At 37.4% G+C, this 27,828-nt stretch overlaps 1 protein-coding gene across 6 annotated transcripts in view; it reads left to right on the top strand.

Annotated features, from left to right (window-relative positions):
* MED13L (mediator complex subunit 13L) overlaps positions 1-27,828 on the top strand; it is a 211,219-nt gene that overhangs the window by 101,511 nt on the left and 81,880 nt on the right. For all 6 annotated transcript variants that reach the window (XM_084539088.1, XM_084539089.1, XM_084539087.1 and 3 more), the window contains 2 exons: positions 10,763-10,847; positions 15,563-15,646. In XM_084539088.1, the coding sequence (XP_084395214.1) occupies positions 10,763-10,847; positions 15,563-15,646 (169 nt within the window). The remainder of the gene's footprint in view (positions 1-10,762; positions 10,848-15,562; positions 15,647-27,828) is intronic.

The following is a 27,828-nucleotide window of genomic DNA, read 5'->3' as shown; positions in this document are numbered from 1 at the left end:
CACGTGTGGGCTCACAACTTGTTTTTCTGTCTCTGGCAGAAGGAGCATCTGTATTTTTCCCAGCTTGAAAATGGCACTTGGTGGGGTGGGGAGGGAGAGGGCTTGTTTTTTACTAGGGAGCTTATTGGTAACTGCGGTTTGGGGTGTTTGTTCATCCTTTTCGTCAGGCCAGCCGTACAAACAGCCGTGTGTTGTGCTTGTCTTCTCATGAGCCTGGGAAGGAGGTGGAAGTGTCTGGGTACATCTGCAGCAGTTAGGTTTGTAGCTGAAGCTTTCTGTGCTGAGAGGTGCTGCCAACATCACTATGGTAAAAATCAGTCGCTTTAGTGAGGCTCAGTGTTAGTTAAACACAAAACAGAAACACACCACCTCTGAGTCGGTCTCCTATTATCGCGTTGTCCTGGTTAACTGAGAACTTGAACTCAGAAATCTTGAAACTTTCCAGGAAAGACTGTGTTCACGAGGTGTGGTCTTTCACACTCTGCATGGCCCTTAATTCCATAAGGCTTAATAGAGATTTGAATATTTTCATGTATCTTCGGATTTTTGACTAAACCTATCTAGCCTTTCTCAAGGGGCCATTATACAGATTTGGTACCGGACACTTGGGACTAGGTCTTTCCTTTTTTTTTTTTTTATTTATTTTTTTTTTTTTCAGGCATGTTACTCTGCTTTAAAAGCTGTTCTGTATGGAAGGTTTCACTTGGAAAAAAAAAAGTGATTAAACTTTTCCTACTCAAAATTGGCGTACTTTTAATATATTTGTTGTTGAATGCGGTCATTTCTGTCAGAAGATGTATTTTTATCATCTGTGATCTTGCATCCCCTTTTTTTCAATCTGAAAACCAGATCCTGCTGGAGTCCAAGAACCGGCTACACGTAGCTCCCTCTGCTGGCTCTTTATCAGGAGATGCCAAAAGCGTATTTAAAAAACCTGACACTCAGCTGCCCCAGGAGCATAGCCCTTCCCTGGGAGGACTCGATACATGATGCTGTTGCAAAAAAAAGCTGTCATTTCACTCTAGCTCAGTTTAAATAGTGGCAAACTACAGTAAACTTGTGCTCACAGAAGAGCACAAAGTATTTTGGCATGCTTCTTGGGGAGCACTAAAATCCAGTACAGAATAAACAAAATGACAAAAATCTGGTCGTGTTGTTTCTGAAGTGTTTTTTTAGCCTTTTGTTCTGCAACTGTGGTTTTGAATGTCTGCTGTTCTCTCCAAGATGATGTGTGTATGAGAGAAACTGTTTGTACTGTCATATTTTTTAAAAGAAGTTTTATTTGAACCACTTCTCCTGCTCTTAATACCTGAGCTGAAGATGCATACTCTGATATTTTTTTTTCCAAGAAAAAAAAGTAGCAAAACTGGGACTCTGGAAACTTACTGTTTATTCTGATATTGTGTATAAGTGCTAAGTCTGACCATAAACACTTTTGCGATGTTGTTAGGCTACTGCTGAATCAAGACCCTCTGCTTCTTAAGTGTACATCAGTATTATAGCTGAAACTTAGTGCTTCATTAAAAACAAACAAAAAACAACAAACAACCAAACAAAAAATAAAGCAGAGCCAGTAGCATTAAATTTGGTCTTATTGTTTGCATTTGCTCTCTACTTGCATATTTGGAGCTGGTAGGCAGTGTTTTTGGAGTTGTGTTATTGTGCTTGTATGTGGTTGGTTTTTTTTTTTTTTTGCTGTTGTTGTTGAAATTGCTTCAACTTCTCCTTCAGCAAGTTCCTCTGTAAACAAATTGCAGAGTCAATTTTGTACTTCACTCCTGTGTACCCTGTTATAATGAATTCCAGTAGCTAGGCAGGAAACATTATTTTCGAGTGGTGTATAAACAAGAAGCAAATGTGCTTGAGCAATGCTTTTTCTAGGTTTCAAAAAGTACCAAGAGGAGGACTTAGCTTGGATGTTCTGCATATCCTGAGCTTGGTGCTGTAGTCCACTCCTGTAACCATTAGTTCTGTGTCTGTGTGACGTGGTGGGTGTTTAAAATGGGAAGCTGCTCCAAAATATCTTCTGGAATTCCTCAAGTCAAAATGCAGTCTTCTCATAATATGTTGCAAATAAGTTATAGTAGACTTTTTGATGGAAATTGTAACTTCTGTAATGATTAGATTAAAAAGCATGAAGGAAAAGAAGGAAGTGGTAACGCAGGAGCTGTAAGTAGTTCAGGTAGAGCAGGATGGCAGTACCAGAAGGACGTGTGAATGAGAAGGAAATGAGTGAAATTTTAATTCTTATGCAAAAAAATAAACTTGGATTTTGGAGAATGGAAATCCAAGTATTTCCTTAGTTACAAACACAAGCGTACAACTGAGATGGAACATTGTAGCTGGTTGTTCCCCGAGGCCCAGGCTGGCTGGGAGGAAGATACAAGTGGCCAGGGAGGGGCCTGGCAGCATCACACCTGTGAATCTCTGTAAATATCTCTCTGGATGGCTTGGAGATCTTGTTTGTATATTAAATTTATAATCTTAATGTATTGATTTAAAACTGTGGTAGCCTGCACGCATATTGTAAGACTGAAAACCAACAAAAAAAAGAAGGCTGTCTTAAAGATGCTCATGTTTTTCCCTGTCTGTAAGTGTGCTTGTTGTGCAGCAGGAATGCATTCGCCCCATCGAAATGCGAGCGATGAAAGGCAGCAAGAAGCGGTGCCATTGTTATCTCTCCAGGCATGGCTAATGAATCGTGTTTCCCTGTTCTCTTGGTCACGCTGCGCGGTGCCCTCAGCCAGGCTGAGCCTCCTGGAAAACGCTCCTTAGGACTCTTGTGGAAGCACAAACGCGGGCTGCAAGGGGGTAGGATGAATGCTGATGAGCACCTGCATCGCTCCGGCTGCAGGGGGATTGCTCATGGGAGGCGAGGAGAGGGCTTCTCAGGGGCTCAGTGGGTTGCAGGTTAAAATGGAGCCTTCCTTCCTGAGCTGTGTGGTCAGATTGAAGACAAACCTGTGCTCGGGGAGAGGGCAAAGAGCATCCCTGAGCTGCTTTCCAAAGTGCTCGATCTGCTTGTCAGGAGTGACGTCTCACATACTTTACAAATGAGGAAAGGCTTTCAGTTCCTTTCCCTTTCCAAGTATGGATTAATACCAACCGTATTTTTTTTCTAAGAACAATCTTCATGTTCCTCTGGTGGCTGGACTTGCCCGAATCCCTCCTGGAAAAGGTTTGCTGCCCTCTGAGTCCTGTTGCATCCTGCAGAGACCCTCTGCTGGGCGATGCAAAACAACATTTGTCTTTAGAAAAGACAAATAAAGGTCTGTATTTTCTTCATTATCAGTGGAGAGAAGAAGATTGTACTGACGCAGATTTGGTAGATTTATTTCTTTGAAGCTAGGAAGATCAAAAGGCAGAAATTGAGGGGTGCAACTAGTGTGGGGAACAAGGGTTGTTGCACTGGCTGGAAGTTGGTGAAATGGAATGAAATGAAGAAACCGTGGAGATCTAAAGGGGGAAGAAGAGAGCAAATGAAATTCCTGGGAGCATATTCATATTTTAAAAAATATTATACGACTTTGGCTTACTTCTGCATTCTTTTGAGTAAATACTTCTTAATACTCTCGTACCAAAGAGCTGAAGAGCAAAATGAGCTATAATGGGAAGGCAAAAGTTCAGAAATGTGGGAGGAAATGCCGGAAATTCCCCGGAGTAGCTGTATGAGAGTGCTGCTTTCTTGGTGGCATCCTTACCCCCGAACTCTTGAGAGGAGGATGGTGAGAACCTCTCCATACCTGTAGTCCGCTTTCACTATGGTCAACTTGGTTTTTGGCTTTTCTTCTATAGGAAGGGCTTCTGTAGATAATACAAGGTAGCTTGAAAATTAAACTACTTTAAAAAAGGGGGAGGAGGTAAATGAAACATTTTAATTCAAGGATTTTGGGGGATTTTCTGTAGCATAAGGGCAGGATTGACATTGCAAACAGCTTCCCACTTTGCTGTAAGCTGCATACAAAATTGTGCCCTATTTATGTTCACTTTGCTCTTTCTGGAGACAGAGCTGGTGATTGTGAAAGGCATTCAAAGCAAAAACCACACAGCAAGCTTAACTATTTTATTTGGAAACATTTACATCTCTGAAGCGAGCTGCTCAGCTCTCTGGTATAGCTAATTTTGCATTCCTACATAGAAAGCAGACTTGAGCTATAATTACACAGAAATGTTTTTACTGACTTCATGGATAATAATTTTGGTTTTGGAGAAGTTAGATATTACCCCGTGATTTTTGGAGTATTTTGAAGTCAACTAAAGAAATTTTTATGTGACCAGTTTGTTTCTTGTGCCCTTTCAGATGTTATGTAGCCGATTGTGAGAGTGCAAAAATTTCTCTATTAATACCTGAATTGTGGTGTTTGACAACAAAAAGGCAAAAAGACCGTGCAGGTGTAGAAGAATGTGAGAGGCCAGGACAGGAAGAAGGGAGGCAATGCAAGATCTAATCTATATTTGTTAAAATGATTTTAAACCTAACAGGAATGAGGAAGTACTGCTGCAAGTAGCGCCAACATACTCTAAGTGCAGATACTTACCTACCATCTGTTTTTCAATAAATAGCTATTATGCTAATTTTTGTTTCAGTGCGCAACAATTAAAGCGTTGTAGTATTCCTGTGATATTCAACAGCTGTTGCCTTTGAAGATTTTATTTATCTTTTTTTCTGAAGTGCTACAATTTCACGTTCATAGTCAGCTCTGCCAGAAAATTCTAGTGCCCAGATAGAACCTCGTGATCTATTGAAATGCAAACTCGAGTCACGTCTGACCAGCAATCTCTGGCAAGAGCCTTCATTAAGATTCTGATTGCCCCGGCCCCGCGATGCGGGACTCAGGCTGGCAGGGATGCCTTGTTGGGACGTTTGTTGTACGTGCTGCTGTGGATTGGCAGCGCATATTTTCAGAGCTGCACGTTCTGTTTGCAAATAAATTAGAAAAAATGGATTATTCCGGTGAGCATTTCTTCTGAGTTGGTTTTTGGCTGATGAATTGACTGGGAGATGGAGAGACAAGATGAATTCTCAGTCCTGTAAGAGTTAGCAGTACAATTTCCCTACGATCATAACCAGTGCAAGGAAATTAGATCTCTAAGTGGGTTGAATCTGATTTAGTAATAAGTCAATTTAATCACTAATGACTTCAAACACAGATTTTACAAGGTGATCAATGGCAGTATAACAATGATCGATCAATAGCATTGCATTTAATTGGATTTTTATGGGTGTAATATAGTTTTTCAGAATTAATGTACCATTGCATTGCTTTGTTACTCTTTTAACTCAGTTCTTTAGAAGAAATGCTGGTTGGTCTCTGAAAAATTGTTTTCAGAGCACAGTTAATAAAAATTAAAATGAAATGCTTACTTTTAGTAATTGAATTTCTGATTTTGTTTGAATTGTTTGGTGATGTGTTTTTAAAAGTTGTCTACACAGGGAAGGAAAAGAAGCCATGTTCTTTGTTTCATGGTATGGTAAAAGGGACAAAATATCAAAGAGTAAAGGGGAACATGCACTACTCCAAATGTGAGTCCTAAGTAGCCGAGTAACTCCCCATCCTCAGCATTTTGACATAGTAATCTTCCCTCGAAGTAATCTCCTTGTCCCATGTGTCCTGCTTTAATCTATCAGTATTTCTGCAGTGTGCAGCAAGAAATTGATTTTCAGTAATTTTAATGGCTGAATAACTGGTCTTGTCCCAGAGTGTTTTTTCATATTTGCAGTGGCCAATGTGGTTACTGAACTCAATGTTCTGGATAATAGGTTTCATTAGTTTTGATGCCTGAGGTAAAAAAGCAGTAGGTGGGGATAAAGACTGTTTTTGATGTCTAGACGTTCATTTCAGCTGTTGCTGCAATACGATACATTAAAAGGAAATATGTAACATAGCTCTGAGGAAATATGTATTCTTTGAAACTAATTCCACTTTTTAACTGCATAAGGCAGTGTGACCTGAATTATTAAAATGTGGGTGGCTGAATTTCTTAAAGGTATAACTATCTCTGCAATGCCCACACAGTCTCCACTTGCTTTCTCTCCTTCCTTCCTCTAGTTCTTTTAAGTAAAATATGTCAGTTTGGTCACTGAAGCAGAACAGAGATCTTATTATCTTTCCAGTGTCTCTGCTGGGAGACCTAAAATTATTGAAGTATTTGCTTTGATATTTTGCTGTGACTTTTCTCCTTGAAATTTTTATAATGGCTTTTTTGAGAACACGGTTGGCTTCATAAAAATGGTTGGACACTTTGAAGACCTTAATACTCCAATAATTTAAAAGTAAAAAGAGACTCCAAACCAACTAAGGTGCTCATTAATGTATGTTTAAATTATAAATGTACAATACGAGTCTAAATTATTGTAGTTTCCTTTAATTTAACATCTGATCTGTAAGGGTGAAGTTAAAAACCAGCACAAATGTTCTGTTCATTTTTGGAGCCAGTGAAAACAAAATAACAAACACACTTAAAAGCTTTATACGTGAGGACTACTGATGAATTCCTGTCCTGTAGAGACCAGCAGCAGATCCTTAGCCCCCCAGTCATAACCCAGTATGATGACTGCCAAATACGCATTTTTCCTTTTTGGATTTTCTTGTTAATGTCTCAGCAACGAGAAAATAAAAAAGCATTTTTTCTGTGGAACTTCACTTGAGAAACAGCACGTTGGGTTCTCTTTCAGGTGTTGCAAGCAAAAGGTTTTTAACTTAATCCTGTATGCACACATACCTCGGATAATGGTAATTGGCAGGTACTCAGCTGTAACTAACTTATGGTTTTGCTACAGAGCACCATGGCAATTTACACAGAAGTTTTTTTTTTTGCCATTTTAACTATTAAAACATGGTTTTGGTGCTTTATCACCTTTTACATGAAAATGCTAGTGGCTATTTTCATTTTCTTGTATGGATTACAGCAATGAGTTCTCTTCAGATGTGAACACAATGTTCTTGTATGGAACTGGCTATTGAATCTTTTTTTGAGGTTGAAAATTTCACACTTCTCTTTAGATCCATATGCTTCTTTGGCTTTCTCTTATCTTTGTGGGGTTTAAAGAGTGTGAGAATGATGTAGTAAGGACGGTTAGACTGAGTATCTCAACTAAGCAGTTTATAGAGTTCCAGTTAATGGCAGAGATACCACGGTTTTATCTCCCTGCCCCTGAATCCAGATCTGTAGAGACTGAGCAATAGTAGATTAAGTTGTTTATTCTGGGAGGTTATTTCATTTTAAAAACCAAAACAATAGATGTTGCGTATTTTTGACAAATGTAGTGTTTAAACCACCTCTCTCACAGGACCGACAGTGAGAAGGGGATAAACTCCTCTGCCTGTTTTTACTGGAAAGGATGAGCTGCTCATGTTTCAGAGTAGCCAAGGACAAGTGTACATATGCAGAGGATGAGATAAGGTTGTTAGCATATACAGACATACAGGAGGACACACGTAAGCATAGGGATACCTGCGTCTATCCCAGTAGAGTATCAGTAGATCTCACAAGATCGCACAGGTGGGAAGGGGCTAGGACTCCCAGTCTGATGACCAACTCAAAATGGGATTGCTGCAAACAACAGATCCCATCAATAATGGTTCTCTACTCAGGTCCTGGAAAGTGATGGCCTTAAAAACAATGTAGATATTTAATTTTGGAAGAAGGAGTTAATCTTATGATACTGTGAGAATTGGACACTAGCTGTTGTTCTCATTCTATTTTTTTTAAAGCTATTGGGAGAAAAAAAAAAAATTAAGGTGGCTCTGTTAGTCATTAAAGGTGGAGGAAATGACACACAGGCTTCAGAGACTGGTCTGTTCCACCAGCCTGCTGTTGTCAGCCCAGTCTGAAAGCCACAAGCTGGCAGTTTTGTCCTGTTTGCTTTGTTGCTTCTCCAAACTCTGATTTCCACGGAGGAAAAAGCACTTACCTACTCTCTCATCCTTTTTCTCTTATTAAAATTCAGTCTTAACTTGGTTCTTGCTCTAAATTATTTTTTGGGGGGAGGTGAGATGGCTTTCACAGCTGTAGTATAGTGCCAGCTTTGCTGCTTCTAAAGAGAAATGTTTCAACCAGAGTAACAGAGCATACCTTCAGGACAGGATATAGGTGCTTGGCACAAGCTTGTTTCTGAACCTGAGTAGCACCTGCTTTCTCTTAGCTGCGTGCCTGAAAATGCTGCCAGGCAGTGCTGAAAAACTGGAGGGGAGGGCTTAAGTTGAAAGCACCGAGTGTTAAAAGCATTACAAATCATTGTGCAGACAGACAGAGAGCAACGATTATTTCCTAGTCTTCAATCTTGTGTAAGGAATTCAAAATATTCTTCAACATCTAAAATCTAGATCTATTGTTACAACAGGAGGAACTTTGCAAATGGCAGAGAGTCTAAGCTTTAGTGTTTTGCCAAGTTCTGTTACTGGTCACCATTTGCATCTTGAAGCTGTAATTTGTTCCAGTTATTTAAACCCTTTTCTTAGGAAAAGTGGATCAGGAAGCCAGAGAGCAGAGAGGAAGTGAAATTCTGCAGTCCTAATCCCACTCACCCCCATTTTCGTGGTAACAGGCACATGTATGGGCTCTCGCTTGTGAGGTGAACGTTTTCAGTGGGATAAGGAAGTATTAATTAAAAGAGCGGGACCACAGAGCCCACAGAGGAGATGTAGCACACATAGCTGATCAGGGCAAAATGATCCAGGCAGTGCCAAGTACCTAATGAATTTGGTAGTGATGTTCTGTAGGGTTAAAATTGTTTTACATTGGAAATTATAAAGCAGTATGATCTGAACTCATTTCTTCTGGAGTAAATGGCAGAATTATACTGGCAGAAAGTGGTTCCGGGAGCTGTTCTTTAATTGGGGCCCATTAGTCTGTTGTGAATACTTTGGAACAGAAGAAAAGATGGACAGCGAGTTATGACTGGGAACACCAGAATTGGCTGTGAGAAGTTTCCTGTGAAAACGTGGAATGGATTCCTGTCCTCATTTTGCATGAGGTTCTTAATGCAAATGCAATGCTTGTTTCTGGCACAGATGCTCTAATGGGATTAAGTGTGGAACTTGAGAATTGCTCAGTGCCATGTAAGTGAGTTTCTTTTGACTGTTGGTACAAATTCTGCCATATTTGTGGCTCTGTCCAAACAAAAAATGAATTGTGTTGACGTGTGGGTTTCCATAGGAATGAAATCAGGTGTGATATCTCTCATGAGTAGCTACATGTCACAGTATATACTTGACAACTGTTGGTTTTGAGTGCAAGACATTCATGAGGCAGTTTCTTAGGTTTCAGTAGCTACAAAATGTATAGACATATCAACAGTTCTCAAAATGCATGATTTTTTAAGAATACTGTTTTAAAAGTTAAATCTGAGTTCATGTGAAGAAGTGTGTAGTTAGATGTCTACGGCACACTACATATTTAGTAATAGTAAGCCTTTGCGAGCATTAAAAAGGACTTTAATGGTTTTACAGGGAAAGATGTTTGGCTTATGATTTTGCCCAGAAGCACAAGTCTGCTTTTTCATTCTTCTGAAAAAATAACTGTGGTATTCGATAAGGTGATTTAGGTACTAAAGCCTTGGCTTATTCATCCTGTAAAAAGAGAGACACTGTTACCAGTGTTAGCATATCATAACATTACATGTTCAAAAAAATGTGCCTCTTCTTGTTTGAGGTATATGACTTAAGGTTACTGGGAGAAGAAGCAAAATAATGAACAATGATGCGTTTTGAGGCTTTGAAGCTGCAGTTTGAAGACTGTTGACAATCCTAATATTTTTCATACAGCAGAAACTCCTTAGAAGCTTTGCTTTAAACACCTAATGTAGAGTAAACTACACTTGGATAACGATCTCTGCATGGTAGTCATGCTGTTGGAAGGTTTCATCCTTTAAATTGGCCAAGGAGGGGTGTTAAGTGTTCAGTTCTTAACATGCTGCAGAATTTTGTGTTTGCATTTCTTAAGATCTGCAGAGTATTCCTCTTAAATTGAAATGACAAAACTCAGACAATTAACAAATCCATACTCCTTGACAAAGATATTTAATCATTTGCTTTTGCACTGTGGCTAAGATTAAATTTTTTTCAGCCAGGAGATACAGAATCGAGAACAGGTATCCCAAAAATGTTTTTACTTTTGGTAGTTTTAGAATCCGAAAGCAGCAGAATGAGGACAGCAGATATTTCTGAGGTTTGTAGACCCTTCAGATACTCATTCAGGTGGCTAGTTTATGCTCCATTCCACTGAGGGAGATGAATAGCTTTTTTTTCACGCTCATAAATTTTTGCAGCTCTGTTAGCAAATTTTCAATTTTGATTTTTGGAATAAAAATCAGCTGTGTATTTTCATTGCAGTTTCAGTCAGTACAATGCAGGAACTTCAATTGCATATGAGTGAGAGTTTGGCAGAGTTCTTAATATTTCTTAAGTTGTATGAATTGATTTTACTCCTTTAACTATTCACGTTATCCGCATCTGCACATAAATTCTAAAGAATCTGTCAGCAAAGAAAGATCGTGAACTCCTCCCCTCCACTTTTAATATTGAATACTTTTACTATCAACAAATGTGTTTGCTTTTATATAGTTATGTTTTCTTCTTATGATTTAAATTCAAAGTTGGGGTCTTCAGCTAGTAACGTCTAGATCTAGTCTGGCAGTGTTCAATAATTGAAATAGCTTTATGAAACATGTTGCTGTTGGAAATAAAAAATGTTGGAGTTGTGTTTATTGAAATGTCTGTACTTCCCTCTTCTGAGCATGTTGACATTTATGTTTTTGTAGTGGTGGAAGAAGGATTGTGGGAGAATGGACTTTCCTATGAGTGTAGGACCCTGCTCTTCAAAGCAATTCATAATCTTCTGGAAAGGTAAGAAATTCTCTATCGCACTCAAGATCCTGCAGTATTTTAAATATAAAAATGAAATATTTATAGACCATTTATATTACCGATCTTAAAATAGCTTTTTTAGAGGCAGAGGTTCAGTACGAGAAATGCAGGGTAGAAATGGATCTCATAAGTCACTGAATCTGGTAATGTATCATAAAGGTCTGTGCAGATTAATTAAATGTACGATAAATAATATCAATATATTTTTCTGCTTAGATTCTTCTTGCTGGGGAACTGTTTCAAATGGTTAAAAATATGTATAACTTATACCTTCTTACAGAGAAGGATACTTGCATAGAATTATTATATCACATCCCTAGCCCCTTTGAGGTTGAATAGTATGTATCTTAACAGCTGATATTAAAAGATCTTAATTCCATTCTTCCAGTCATCCTAATTACATGCATGTTACAACCTGACTAACTTTGTGCACAATATTCGGGGTGAAGTTTAACAGTTCTGTCTCACTGCCCTAGTATAACCTAGCTTTTTGTCTGAATCATTTTTAAATCATTGTATATGTATGGCTTGACTGCAAAGTTATTTTGTGATTTATTAATATACTTAAGGCTTTTTCTTAACCTAGCTATCAGATTATAAGCATCCAGAAGAATAGCTTGTTAGTCCTTCAGTGTGTGACACTGCACCCAGACTGTTCATTTTATTCCGTGTCTGTTGTTGCAGTTCTTCAGGTCTACACCATCTTTTCTGTGTTCTATTTCAGCTCTTCTTGTTACATATTTGGAAATCTTCTCAGAATTAAGTGTCACTAGGCTATTCCTGCTTTTCTTTTAATATATAAGAATAATAAAAAAAATGTAATGCATCTCTTGTATCTCTGTGTTAGAGTAATTTTGCAGAATGTAGCAGTAAATATTTTTCTCTGAAAGCAAGCTAATTGAAAGTACTTTCATCTTGTCTCATTTAGTATACTGCTTGCTTTGATCTACTTACTAGTAATCAGATTTGCATTACGTTCATGAGGCTGTGTTTCCACGAGCATAGTAACTTCCCCATGACTATCAGTTACCTGTTCGTGCCTGCTAGCAAGTTGAGTAGTTGCCTACACAGGTGTAGGACTAGGTGCTGTATTTCGTATTTTTCTGTTTATCAGTCTTTTTAGGGGATTTTTAATGCAAGTAACAGACTAGACTACTTTAAAACAAAGTGAATAAAAGTACAGGAATTCAATTCCCAGTCTGGAATGGTCACTATCTCTGTTAGTCACTTTGCAGTGTGTAAGTGAAAAATACATTTTACACACGCTTATTGATCTGTGGTACCCAGCCAACTTGCTTTTAAAGCACGGCTCCTAGTGGATATTCTTATTTATTGGAACACTTTAAGCTCGTGAAGCAGAATTTCCAAAGCAAACATCAACTACAACTACAAACTGTACTGAAAACAGTTGGCAGAGCTAGTGAAGTTGCTCAGTCACAGCTGACAGAACACCTTCAAGCTCTCTTTCAGCAGTAGCTTTTGAAATTGTGCGGGCTGGCACACGGTGCTGGGTGTTCATAGCGGTACTGGGTGTCCCCTGGGCTGAGCAGACATGTGCCCTGGGCTCAGCCTCTTGCCGTTGAAGTTCCCTGTTCCTTGCTGTGGGCTGGTGGTGGCTGCGGGGCAGAACATGGCGGCCTGCTCCTGAGGTGAAACCCCGCGTTAGCCTCATGCTACAGAGGAGCCGCAGTGGAGGCCGGTGGGAAGCCCTTTAGTTTGTAATCCTAATGAAGTAGTTGGCAAGGTGACTGAGGATGGTGGTTTGCCAAATATCTATCAAATTAGCTACCTCAATTTTAGGCTGAGTTTATTTTACAATTATCCCATTTTTGGCGGCTTTCTTTGCCATACGAAATCTTAACATCATAATCATTTCATTAAAAATAACAGCAGTAAGCGTGCAGGCTTTATTAAAGAGTGAAATACTGTTCTCTCTTTCTTAAAGACCCATTTTATCCTGTGCTTAGGAAAAGCTTGATTAATCAACAAGAAGTCTTGAACTTCTTTTTGATCTTATCAGGAAGTGACAGGGCTGTGGCCTTAGCTTGAAATAATTTTTTTAGTTGATTTTACAGTTACTGAAGGGCAGGATTTTCCTGTCTCTGAAACCTCTTATGTCCGACTAAGACATAGGTTTCTCAGTGGGGTGGTTTGGGCTTTCCAAGCAGTTAACACCGTTGCTCCTCGGGGTTGCTTGGCCTGTTACGGAGCGTCGGCCTCTGTGGGCCGAAGGGGAGAGTTGTGGCTAGGAACGAGAGGGGAGCTTGTTTTTTTTCTTAGCACCCAAATTAGTGATCAGAAGTTCCTGATAAATGGCAATAAATAAAAATAAGAATCCCCTCAATCAAGCCCATGTTGGCTGTGACAGGGTACGAAGAAACATTTCAGGCTACTTTTGTCCCCTTCAGCCTGCCCCTGAATTCAGTATAACTGAGTAAAGACCAGAGGTATGTTGTCTGCTCTCCCTGGTGTCTTGGTGGCTTGCCATTTAGAAAATGTTAAAAGATATGAGGACATAATACTTAAAATATTACTGTACTATGTTATAATCATTAGTATAGCCTCCTCAGGTCATTTTATCTTAGAAAAGTAAAATCAGAAATATGGGAGGTCAACTGACAGTGAAATGCTTTAACAGCTGTACTGTTTATGAAGAAAATATAACTCAGCCTTAACTACAGAAATGAGCCAAGGAGTTCAAAGTATTTTATGTCTCTATTTCATATGATTAAATAACTGCTTTTAAGTGTATATTTGGGGGTTTATGACCAGCATCTTTTTTTTACTCACACTCATTATTACTGCTTACTGTTACTGCTCTTGTTACTACTGGACACTTCTATAGCACCAAAAAAAAAAAAAGCAATGCTGTTGATAGTTGTTCACTTGGACAAACCTTTGAGATCCATGCTTCTGCAATCATGCTTCCCCTTTCATAGGGGATTATACTTTGAATAACCTGAGAGTTAGCTTAGCATGCAAGGGGTGGCTGATTTTTAAGGCCAGCTCTACACATGAAGACTCTTTGCTGGGAAATTACTATTAGCTAGAGGCAGTTAAACCTGCTGTCCTGAGACATGATGATGTGGCATTGAAGTGTGTGTATGTGCAGGGAGTTTATAACTTTTTTTTTTTTTTGCTAGTATAGGTTATTTTCTTTAGGCATTTAATGTAAGCACTACAGACTTCCTTTGTTTTTATAAAGTGTGCTGACAGTGAAAGACTTTCTCAGACAGCAAATCTTTCCTAGAGAAACACTTACTGAAGCGCTTTTCTTTTCTGTCAGCACAAGATCCGTGTCTTCAGATCTCTCCTGGTTTAGCTTCCCATTTCAGTTAAAGATATTAGTATATTCAATTGAACTGGATTCTTTTTGCTTTAAATGAGAAATGCTGCTCTTAGAGTTTTCTTCAGCCTAGTTTTAATTTTCGAAAACCCTGCCAAATTTATACCAAAGAATTCGGAATGTATTGATACTTACATTGTCTGTTGCCTGTTTCCTATATATCTATACTAGATTTGCAAGTTTTAAATTATGTGTCATACAGTTTTTCTCAGTTTTGAAGAATGTGCTTTCCCAGAACACTTCATATGATTATTTTTTTAGCTATTCTCTAGCTACTGCTATAGAAATAAATGATTGAAAAACTTTGGTAAATGGAGATTTATAATTCTTCTATCCCAGGAATGAAATAATATTTAGACATGAAATGTGCAGGGGAAGCTTGTGTAATGCTTGCCATTTGTAAACATATTGTAATATGAACCACTGGCAACAACCAATTCTTCAAAATTTTCAAACCATAATATTTACCTTACCGAAAAAGAAGCCTTTCTAACAAATTTCTGTATGTGATCCCTTTAGGTTGTATGTTCAACTGCAAATATAAGGTACAAAAGCATATTTAAATTGTTTTAGCATATTGCTAGTGTGATTGATAGGTACAGGTGGACTTAGGCAGTCATCAAGCACTTCTATAACTTGTCAGCCTAAAATGATTATCGATTGCTTTGGATTCTCACTGCTCTCTTTAAAGCCACAGAGCCTGTTAGAACCTGCTGTTTCTGTAAAGAACTTGTGCACTTCTAACAGTATCACAGAATGCTGACAACTTGTTGTTCTGAATTTAGTCACATAGGAATATGTTTGCTATAGAAAAGTTTTATGACAGAGAAAAGAGCAATTATCTAAGTTATCTGAAATAATGTTGTGGATCATGTGAATAAAAAATGGTTCTTTGTTAATTTTGGTTAATGTAAACTAACAATGGCATATGAATTACAGGAAGCTATATTATGTCATTTACAAGCCAAAAATACGTTATTCTTCATCGTGAAATCAGTGTAGAAAATGTGTTATGAATCATCTTTGTTCAGGAAGAGGGGTTCGAAAAATAAAGCGATGGATCATTCAGCAAAAAGAGTAGCATGGAGCGGAAGGGATTCTGTCAAAGATGGGGCGGAATGTGTGTGTGGAGATCAGCATCGGTGAGACTGGACAGTGGTTGTGCTGTGACTCGTGGGAAAACAGGAAGTGGAGAAATTGAATGGAATGCTGAACCCAAAAGTAACAGAGTTGATTTCAGTATGATGGAAAATCAGCTGTTTAATCTCTTAAATTGACAGTCTTCAAAGATTGCTTTTAATTACATTTTAAGATGCAGTTATTAATTGTTGATGTAATTATTTTCTAGGTGCTTGATGGATAAAAACTTCGTGAGAATTGGAAAATGGTTCATAAGACCCTATGACAAGGATGAGAAGCCTGTTAATAAAAGGTAAGGTGATCTATGTAGCAAGTACTTTTCCTGTCAGTGTTGTATTTCACATACTGATAATTTGTTGCCTTCTGATGGTAGTTTTCCATTTCCTTTTTCATATAACAAGGAAAAACACAATCACTATTCACCTCAATAATTCACTGAAAATAATTAGTTTTGGTTTTGTTAGTGATGATAAATTGAGATAAGAAGGTGAGGATAGTATTTGCCCATTAAGCTTATAGAAAGGTCACACTTCTTGATAGGTTTTGAATAGCGTGTCTGTTACTCGTAAAACAGCATTCCAGATAATTATTTAAACATCTTCTGGAATTTCTGGACAATTAACCCCAACCTGAAATTTTAAGCAGTAAAATAAGTAGTCTATAGATTTACTTATAGATTTACTTCTTTTATTTACAGTTTCCAGCCTTGATATACAGTTTTCACTGATGAGGCAGACTGACAGGTTGGACTTTTATGGCTGATTAATGTGCTGCTCTTGCAGCTACAGAAGCCTGGAAAGGGGTAACTGTCTCCACTTGCTCATTGCTATTTCCTCTCCTAGCTCTAAAGGTTACAATGTTCTCAGATCTTCTGGTACTTGCATTTATAGTCATCCGCTAAACAAATTCTGTCAAAAATAATCTGAGTTAAGCTGAAACACAGATTTTCTAACGGGAATCATTTTGACAGAACTGGGTTAGGAAGTGACTAAACATGCAGTTATGCTGGGAGATTTGAAGGTAATGAGCAAGTGGAGATGAAGTGGGGTGGCAACTTCTTCATCCAGTGTAGCTGGTCACAGTGTGTCTGAGGGCATCTATAGGTACAGGTGGAGATCATTCTGTAGGCCATACCGTCTGCTTCTCATCTCTTTATCTCACTGTATTATCTTAAAACAGAACTGTCTGCTGTTACAGTGAGCTATTACAAACCATTGGCTTCATTCTGTCACAGAATTTGTGTTAACTGGATACATCTAAACAGAAGTTATTCTTAAGATACAATGTGGTAATTAAACATGAATTTGTCTTTCTAAAAACTGAAAGCATTAATTTAGCATGTGAAATTCTCTTTTGCACTACTTAAGCTCTTCGTACCTTAGTAGGCTTACACTGTGTATTTATAACCTTTGTGATTTCCCTTTTGTCCTAATGACAAGAAGCTGTTGAAACATCCGGTTTTATCCATGCCTTTGTATGTCCTGACTGTATGTAACCCCTACCCCCTCATGTTTTCTGTTTTTTTTTTTTTTTTTTAATCGCACCAATATCTAGTTTAATTTTCTGGAAGATTAGTTCCCTAAAGTGGCACCAGAAATGGTTTGGTACTAGATCCTGGAAAAGGGAGACAATTTCTTTCAGCAAAAGTTTTTCGCTCTAAGGCTGCAATGAAGTTGATAAAAACAAATTAAATGCATTTGTGAATCTAATATTTACTCCTGGCGTGCGTCAGTCTGAAAACTGAAGCATCTGATACAGTAGACTGTCTGTCAAACAGCAGCAGCACTGGCATGGAAGGGATCATTACTTCAGAATTTTGTAAACTCGCAGGTTCTGTGTCTTATTTACATCTGTGAAATACCAGATCATTTGTAAGCTGGGTGATCTGTAGGGGATCATTACATTTGTTTGTAAATGTATGTACAATATGCACATAAGTATATCTTCTCTGGAACATGGTACAAAAAATGAATTAACATTGAACTTATAAACCATATTTGAATTATTACTGTATATAAAGGGACTTCTCTACAGAATTTTAGGGCTGAAGGGTAGACTCCTGATTTGAAGAAGATACTGATTGTTGTTTTCTTCATGAAGTAACTGTCACTATAGATCCTATGGATACACAACATTTTTAGGAGCATTTATTTAGCAATATAATTATGGCCTAATTCGAGATTGGTGATTTTTCTGCAGTATCTGTATCACAGGAGTTGGCTAATCTTACTGAAAGATGGCAGTAAAAACTGCAGAGGTTGGCAGTAGAGTCTATTTCAGACAGTAGCAGCAAATATCAGAAGGCTTTGGGGAGTAATTTTTCCTGACTTTATTTAATCTCTTGTGCTTTTTTCCTTATACTTGGTCTCAGTACAGCACAATAAGTGATCTTACACAAATTAACTTATTCACATTGGTTCCATATAAATTATTTGTGAAACCTTGGTTCTAAGCAGCAGCTTGTAGTAGATAATACAATAAAGAGCAGTTGCAGGAAGAAGAGGCCAGCTGGAGGTCTCTAGGTATTCTAGCACTGTGGATAATACCTTCATGACCACAAAAAAGTGGTATGTGAAAACACAGTAGCTAAACCTATGTTAATATATGAAATACTAGAAATAAGTTACACCTATGTACGTTAATTAAGTTGGTTTCTGAGAACATGTAATCTATGTTGAAAATGAATGCAGTATTGCCCTTGAAAGAGGGAAGAGATATATGTACAAGCATATATATTTTATATATATGTTTATAGAATGAACATTTTTTCCCCTTCTTGAATGGAGGAAAAAACGAGCAAATGTCATTCAGGCAAAGAAATACAAATGGTTCTGTAATTTGTTTTTATACTCGTGGCAAAGGTGTAGTCATCTCAGATTTTGAACAGCCTGAGTTCCTAACTTCATTACAGAAATATACTTGAAAAGTCTTGAGAGGGGCATAAGGAGAGAGCAGAACTCAGGCAGCTGGTTTTCAAGAAGTATCATTCAAGGAGTAATCATTCAGGGCTTGTGATTTTTGTGAATGGCATTAAAGGAGAATGGCGAAGAGTTGTGTGATTTTAGAATGGAATCAAAGATGAAGTGGAGCATGGCAGTGGCCGTGACCTACGTAGTCCTGAGATGTGAAAAGGAGGTCTAAGAACAGCAGATGACCCTCTGAGAAGGCATGAGAACCAGTAGGCAAGATGAGTTTTTCCACTCTTTTCAGAAGCGAGGGAACAGCAGAGGGAGTTACAGATCCATATGCAATTGTTTTGCTTACAGTGGGAACCAGATGCTTTTGAAAGGAAACTTAGTGTTGTGCTTGTGGGTTTTCTTTCCTGAGCTGTCTTTTTGTTGGTAGCATCATTTAATATTATGTGTCTCTTCCTAAATAATACTACATGTTTTATTGTCTGTTCTACAGCAGCGTGTGTCTAAATATGTTTCCAAGTGACTGCTGGAAAATATTAAGCTTTATTTATCTTCAGAACTTCCTAAAGGAGATAATGTTTGTAATTTACAGAATTTGTCTGATACAAGGAATTGCTCTTTGCACTGTGTGGTGAAAACTCATCGTCAGTATCTATTCACAATCACTTCCCAATTACTATATTGGGGTTGTGGGTTCTGAAAACACTGCCATCAAATTTTTAATGTGTTACTGATAAAAAAAGAAAAAATAAAATCCTATGACCACCTTATGCAAGGATCTTCACTAGTTATTTCAGTATCTGTTTTCTTGGTGTGTAATAGAAAATTGAGAAAGAAAATAGTTTTTAGTGAATTGTGTGAACAACTTAACGTAAGTTAAGCTATTTTTAAATTGCTTAAGTAACTGATGGGTCAACTCCTTTTTCTGAAGACTGTTAGTTTTTCTTATTGTTAAGAGGAAAAAAGTTCCATCAGTGAAGTATTTTGAAGTCAAATTTGTTTTTCTCCTTAAAAGGTGAGAAATCTGAAAACGATGATGTTTAGGTAGCCATTCTGCCCTCTGTGCAGGTAGAAGAGTGGAAGTACAGTTAGGCTGCAATGAAAAATAGTTCTTTAATTTCAGTTTCAGAGCAGGTTTTTGGTTTGTTACTGTTCCGTAAGACAGTTGATTGACATCCTCGTGTAAATGCTCATAGAACTGTTTAAATTAGGAGCTCATGGGCAGTGTCTTCATAAATACATTATCCTAAGTCCCTTGTACCAGTTTAATGGAGTTCAGAGTACATCCATATCCATTTTGCTCAATAGCTGTATTCGTCTCTTTGCAAGCATCAAAACGGTGTGCTATTGAGTGCCATTGAAACCTGAAGACTGTATCCACCTTAAGCACAGCTTCCTCTTTGAGATCCTGAAAGTTTTCAATGCCTTCAGTTTCCTAGGAGTAGTCGTAGGACTTATCCAAGAAATATTGGTATCAGTGATACCAACAATGATATTCAGCGTTGCTCGCAAATAACATTGCAAGGTGCTTTCTCTTTCCACCATGCTAGGAATGCCAGTCAGTCAGTATCTTCATCTGAAAACATCAGTTTTAGTGAGCCCTGGAGAAAAAACTGCAGTGCTGTGCTGGGAGGAACTGGAAACCAGTGGAACTGGTGCTTGTCTAAGGCTGGAGCACCTTGTCTGAATCTGATATGGAGGCTTGGTTCTGGCACATGACGTTGCCCAGATTATGTCTTCTGGCAAATGGTATCAAGGTGATTCATTAAATGATGACATAATTCAGTAAGAGCATGGTAAAACAAGTTTAACTGATCTAGTTAGATTTTTAATAGGATTTGAATTCCTCAGCTGAGAAATGGTAATTGATTGATTGTGCATGTATAGTCTGCTCCAGTGCAATGACAGTGCTTCAATTAGAACTGGAGGTTTTTTTTTTTTTTTTTTTTACTTTCTTCAATTTGGCAAAACCAAGCTATTTAAACTGTTTTAATTCTATAATCTTATTTATGTATTTGTATTTTAACAGTGTTAAGAAAAGATTTGAGTAATGTGATTGTATGCATTTCTGGAAGATACTGGTACTCCAATAATACATCTTCACAGTGTAGCCAATGAACACTGTTGTGTCTGAGGAAAAGACAAGGAAAGAAAATAAAAATCAACCTGATTTTAATTCTAAATCAGGTATGATTATTGCTTACTTCTCATATTAATGAGATAGAACTACTGGGTGGTAAGAAATACTGCATATTTTCCAAAAATTGTTCCTACCCTCGAAAAAGTAGGCTTTTCTATTTTGGTTCGAGAACAGGCTTACTTCCCAGACAAATGTTTTTGTACCTCCAAGGTTTAAATTCTGAAAAGTAGTGGTAATCTTTTTTTCTCAGTCTTAGGGTTTCAGCAAAATTCATATGCCAAGCTTATATTGTGTGTTTTTTTTTTTTTTTTTTTTTTTTAATTATATTGCAACCTTGTGTACTAAAGCTGACTTCATTTGTACCTGCTCTGAAATATTGGGTAATGTAGCCATGGGAATGCAGTCTGTATTCATATTTTAGCAGAAGGAATAAGATATAAAATAGAATGTGAAGTACATGTTTTCACATGCATTCTTAAGCAAAAGCTCTTATATCAATATGTTTATATTAATAATGTTCTAAAACATTTTAATATATTTAAACTATATTCAGGTATATTATTCAAACAATTTATATGTACAATAAATATTTTATATAGACAGTAAAGCAATTAATTAGGGATACTTAAGGATATAATTAAGATAATTTGGAAAAACTATATTCAAATAATAATTGCTAATTACTGTTATTTGTTGTGGATATATGCTACTGGTAACCTTTGATTGTATCAAATTTCAAGAATATTGCATGTAAAACTTGATTGAAGATGCTAGCACATTGCAGGAAAAAAGTGGTTTGGACTGTAAGCCTTCACGTGTTTTATTACCAAGGTAATTCTTAGATAAGCTATAAATTTAGTAGTATTCTTTATTCAATCTCCTGATACTTTTCATTTAATAACGAAAATAATAATGTTTTGAAAAAGGCAGTAAGAACTGTCTCAGCGCATACAGTAAAATTTTCATTGAGTGTATTAAATACACTACCCAGCTTGCATTATCTCTGCACTGCTGTGTGTTTTGGCATGTAGCCACCTACATTGTTTTATGGCTGGCCTTCAGTAAATGAAACAAGAATCTAGAGCTGTGTACCTGTAGCAACCTTTGCTGAGGACTGTACTTTCTTCATAATGACCCAACCTTTTCATCTTCCTCCCCTGGGGTAAGAGCAGGAAAAAACAGTGGCAAAACAACCTCAGGCACCGATTCCTCAGATTCATTGACCCTTGCCAATCAAAATAAAGTCCTGGGAACAATAGAAAGACTCCCAATGTGGGGTCACTGGTAAGATGTCATAGAAGCGGTGCTTCTCGTATGCTGCCTGTATCCACTTCAGCTAATTCATGATGCTGGAGAATGTCTTACACAGTTGTTTGCTGAAAGTATGGAACTGAGCCAGGCAGCCAAGATAAAATGTAAGGGATGTTGATAAGTGTGCCGTTTGTTGCTCAGTTCTGCGATATTTTGCATTTTGCTGATAGACGTGAGTTTGAAATTCCATCTTTGCAAGTCTACCCTTGTCTTGATAGCAGGGTTTATATTATTGCAGTTGCTTCTTTGTGTGGATGCAGCGTTATCTCAAAATGAGACTGTTGCTTGCTTGCCAAATGAAATTTATTGTGGTATTCGCACTATGTTTTGGAGTGCACTATAAGTTTTGGAGTGCCTGCCTATCTCTGGCAGAGACAATATAAGATGTGGGTCCCTGAATTCATGGAGCAATTCTAAAATATGGGCAGCTTGGTGCGAGGCAGGAGGCTGTGAGGCAGAGGGTGGCATCCTGGCATTCAGGAGCCTTGGAAAAGGACGTTTGTAATCTCCACTTTGGCTTCTGAGGAGTTTCCAGCAAGGAAGCAAGGCACTGCTGACAGACCTCTACCAGTTCAAAATGAAATGTTAGCAGAATTCTTACCCTTTCTGCCTTGGGAAGGAAATATACCCTCTGGCCTCTAAAGATAGCCTTTTTTCCTATTCTGTACTTGAGGCAGTTGAAATATTCAAGGTGCTGTCACTGAGTATCATGGAGCTTTCACAGATGTTATTTTGGTGAGCTGCCTGAAACTCTAGATTTTTTTTTTCTCCTCTGGAATACTCTGAATCCATGCATTTTCATCATATATTTATAACTACTGTTTCTGTATAGGATTTTGAGAAAACCAGGATATGCAGGAGGTATGTTTTTTCACAGGTATCTAATTGTACTGTTTAGGTCACCAGTTTCACCAGTTTGGGTTATATGGTGAAATACACTGGTAGATAAAAATGCAAATCAGTTTTCTCTAGAATTTTATAGATACAAGATCATTTTGCTGGTGTGATGAATGCAAACAAAGTTATATAAAAATGTTCTTCTCATCTCTAATTGCTGCATTTTGCAAAACTTTCTCTTCTGGTACTTATTTGCAGGCAACATTTATTTTGTATACAAATATGTGCACATATAAGGTTACTGGAATGCCTACATGTACTCCAAATGTTTACATTATTTAATGTAATTGAAACACTATTTTTCACACTTGCCAATTTTTAAAAGATAATTATTTAAAGGGTTGACACGTTTTGGACTAGGGCTATAGAAGTAGCAAGTAATTCAAGGAAAGCATGGTTATGTATTTCTATTGTCGTCATCTTATTAGTCATTTATACTTATCTAGTTTAGAAATTATTTAGTAGCTTAACTGTTTTGAACTTCAATAATTATATATGAAGCCTGGCTTAATCAGGACTTGGTGACCAATTAGTGAAGTCCCACTAATGTGTAAGCTTCTTTTCTCATTATACACTCGCTATTGGCACTGTATATAAAGGATAAACTAAGTGCCCCTGATGTGCTGTTAATTAGATTTGTCAGGACTCCCAGTTGTACTGTCTGCCAAACACAAGTGTTGTCACTTACTGTATCAGTAATGAATTGACTTAAGGGCTTTTGTAGATATTTAGAGGGCCTTAGTTTTGAATACTTATTCTGTTGCAACTATAATTGTAGTTACAGCTACAGCTCTGCTTACTGTATTCCAAGATCTTTCACAAACAGACGAGGTATCGGCTTTCTTGAACTTCTGAAAAATCAAGCTGTATTTTGTGCTTAAACTGATTTATAATCCTTGTAGGCAGCAGGTGGTCTCTTAAGTTCTGGGAAAGCAGTGGCACTGTATAGGATTTGTTTTGAGTCCAATTCAGAAGTGAAATATACTCTTTGTGTTCCCAAATCAAATTGGTGCCTAAAGCCAAAAAATTGTTCAGTCTCTTCACAAACAGGAGGAAAATTCAAATAAAGAAATTCCATTGAATTATTTTAGTCAACAATAATACCTTTTTCATTTATCCTTCTGACATTTTTATGCCTCTTTAAAATTAACTAAACTCCCTTTGGAAACCAAGTTCTTTCAAGATTATCTAGGTTATTTATACTGAAAGTGTTTTCTGAGACTTATGTTCACCTAGATGTTTTTCTGCTAACCTTTAATTTCTGAAGACGTAGGCTATTTCAGCTGCAGTGGGTTTGATGTTTTTTTCCCTTTTAATTCATGGGTAATCTTTTCTGCACATCTCCAGGCACTCATGACATTTTGCTTGTTTGTTTTAACTGGTTGCAATCACAATTTCAGGCTCCTCTCTCATCTTCTTCCCCGAAGTCTTTCTTTCCCAGCCTGATTTCCTGATCATACCTTCCAGGATCTCTCCTGAATGTGAGCTGTAGCAGGTAGTATACCAGCACAGTGTTCTGCACATCTCTGTAGTCCGTAGAAACAAGCATTTTAAAATACTGCACAGTGGCATCTTTGGGCAATACCGCACCATCAGTCAGACATTGTGCAGTCAGGGTGCTTGTTCAGGAGATCACTGGGAGATGTGATATAAATAGTCTATTCTGTGAATGACGTTGTATTAAAAAAAAAAAAAAAAAAGTTTATGGAAATGCCTTTTTTTTTTTTTTTTTTTAAATAATTTGCTGGAACCATACATAAAGAAGAGAAAGCTGAATTACACTGTTTTCAGAATCCTTTTAATGTTTTGGCTTATTAAGCTTTCAGATTCAAGATAATAAAACACATTCAAAATAGCTCGTCTTTAGTTTTAATTTACTGCTAGTTTAGAGGATAGGGAACTTGAATGAACACTGTGTCATAAATAATATAAATAAAGCTATGTAGTTCTTCTGTGTAGGACTAGTAATATAAATAAAACTCTATTCTTCCTTTTAATAATGAACCAGTGAGCTGTAGGCCATCCTTCTCATGACTGAAATGAACACTGCATAGGACCCATCTGCTGATGTACAGTAATTAGAGAAGATACATCTTCAAGTATATCAGCATTAATGAACTCTATTAGCTTCAACTTTCTTGATAAGTGAGTAAAGCAAAATAAGTCTTCTGTACTTTCAACAATGAACTGGAGAAGTACATGAACTAGTGCTTGCGGAGTGTCACCTTTTCCGTCCTCTTGAGAATTTAGTCTGTCCTTTCACCAGGAAAACCTTCCTGTCCTGTTTGGAGTTTGTACTGTACACCTTGTTCCTTCAGTCTGAACTTCAGACAAGTAAGATGTGGTCTAAGTCTGAGGCAAGATGAAGAAAGCATGCATGGAGCAGGTCATTTCTCAATCATAAATACTGGGCAATTTTCAAGTGCTCTTAGATTGGCAGAGAAGTGACTTTGTATGTTCTGAGTGCAAACGCTTGTCCAGAATTTCTCAACTTTGTAAATGAGCAAGGGGTGGATAAATTTTCTGAAAAGAAAAGTGGAGCTCATTGCTGTGTTTGAATCCCAGCTGAGTTTTACTTCAGGTTGGATTTATCCACCTGCATGGCATTCTTGCTTCTGACTTAAAGTGTAGGCAGTCGTCTTTTTCACCGTCAGTCACAACAGATGCTATGTTTGTTTTTCTTTCCTGAAAATCAGTGCTGATAAAAATACCCATACTAAATACAGACTGCATTTAGTCTTACTGGACTTCACCCTGATACTAAAGCTGAGAAAGAGAAATCACTAAGGAGAAAATCTCTTTTTGCTGGCAAAGGTAGCCAGCAAAGAGCTCGTTTCTTCAAGTATTGACAAACTGATCTCTTTACCAATAAGATGCTTCATACTGCCATCTACTGACCTCACCTTCTGTTCCAGCAGGGGATCCAGTCGTGGCTTGCATCTGTGGTAATGTGTGGTCCAAACTACTTCGTTATAACTGTTCCTCTGCAGCTCTGTCATTATAACACTTGGATTTGGATGCTGTTTTTCAGGATTTAAAGTACTACTTTTGGAATAGCTTCTGTCTGTTACAAAGCGTTTACATTAGGTAGGGAAAAGGCACTCTAAATCCTAAAACTGTACTTGTGTAAAATTATTTCAGTTGGTATTTTGGTCAGAGGTCATCTACGCAGGGAGTTACAGATAAAAGATACTCTAATCTCACATCACTCATGTGACAATGCCTTTTGATCCTCGGAAATTTGTAAGAAAACCAGTCATCCTCATGCATTGTTGGATTTAGTAATGTCTCAGTGAACCTCTTCAGCATCTGGCTTTCAAGAGGTTTTCTGCCTGCAAAATCAGCTTCCCCATCCTTCCCCACCTCTTCTTCTTGGCTCGTGGTTCAAGTTCTCTGTGGATTTCTGAGAACCAGTTCAGGTTTGGACTGAGAAGCAGTTTTGTTAATTAAGCTGTATTCTGTAACAATTGTCATCTTTAAGTTCCACATAACTAGACAGACAAGCCAATAATACCACAATATTTAGGTACAAATTGAAACTTGCATGGAAAACAGTTGTGCTCCCTTGATTTTCTGTTTTATCAGTCAGAATGTCATGGTGACATTTGATTTTAAAATTTCCTCTTCCCTGTTGGCGGGGAGCAGGCATTCCTGGTGACGTTCCCTAAGATTTTTTGTCTGTTTGGTGTCTTTTCCTTTTATTTTAAATAAACCAAGCTTTAAAAATTACTTTGAGGGCTCTCAACTCTTTAATCTCTTCTTGGTACCAACTGTTAATGAGTAGAGGAACTGCAGGTATTTTTTGTATGATGGTATCAGTGCATTTAATTTTATAATTTCCATCTGTTGACTAGAAAGAATGCCCATTGAGGGTGATAGAGATCTGAAGGAAGAACATTAAAATGTATTCCTTCTTGCTGAGGGATCTGACAGTCTAATTTATGGAATTGGATGTCTAATGTATGGAATTACCTTTTTATTAGTCTTCAGATCATGTAAAAACATACCTGCATGCATACACACAGTTTTGCTTCAATTATAACATATAGCTATACTTATGACCTGATGTTTTCAAGAATGGTTCTCTAGCACGGGAAGATGTAGTGGAATTATTTACTGTCCCACCCAATTCCTACAAAAAGATTTAATTTAAGAAGGAGCAGAGATGTTGCCTGAAGTGTTTCAGATCTTGTCTGCTTTCGGCACAGTCATGAGACAGGCATGACATTTAACCAAGTAAGATAAAAGGCAGTATAATATAGACTCTGTGGATGTTTCAAGGAGCTGTCTGCTATTATATGCTTTTAGTTTCTTAAATATGCCCAGATACACTTCTTGAATAATCCCTTAATGTAAAAATTGTCTCCAGCAGTGGTCAGAAGTGGAACAGCTTAGGGAAAAGTATAAGGTCATGCCAAGAATACAGTGATTTTCTGTATTCGTGGTCAGCTTCCTGCTGATTTTGGCAATACAGCTTGACATTTTTTTGTGTTTAATAACTGTTGGTGAATTTTTTCTTATGTGAGTTTGTTTAATTGAGTTTGAACCCACACAGAATTTTCGTATGTGCAGATATTTGTTGGTAATTAATACCATAGTTCATCTATGCAATGAATGAAAAAAGTTGTTTTTTGTTTTATTTTAATGTTCCGGTACACTAGTGTGGCTTTGTCTTCTACTTCCAGCGTTAAGTAGAAGATGTAACTATTTCCTTTTTTGTCTCAATCCTTTAGTTATTGCCTTCACAATGAAGACTCTTTTATGTACTTAAATGTACATACTTAAGTATGGATTCCATATGAGTACCATTCTATACTTACCTTTTAAATCAACTCCTCGTGCGTTTCTTACTTCTACTGTCATTTCTTCAGGTTAAGGAGATTCAGAAATAAACCTGTTAATCCGTGTTTAACGGGCAATTGCTATTTTTCATGGGTTTATAGGCTGTTGCAATGATATCTTCTGTTTGTTCTTTATAGATATCTGAATTCTGAGCATTGTTGTATTTTATTTTGTTTGATTAGGATTTTTTTTGTTATTTTTAAACTGATGCATCTCTGTAAAAACGTTTACTATAGATCCGGTAAGCTCTTTCCTGGCCAGCAATATCTTGCCCCAAACCAGAATCCCTTAGGAAGAATATGTGTGTTGTATTTTCCCCTCCTGCACCTTTACTTTGCTTTTCTAATGAATTTCATTTGTGAGTTTTCT

This window comes from Aythya ferina (genome assembly GCF_964211825.1).
Source record: "Aythya ferina genome assembly, chromosome: 17".
Lineage (NCBI taxonomy): Eukaryota > Metazoa > Chordata > Aves > Anseriformes > Anatidae > Aythya > Aythya ferina.
Note: the sequence above shows the minus strand (reverse complement) of the source record. Positions and strands in the feature narration are given on the sequence as shown.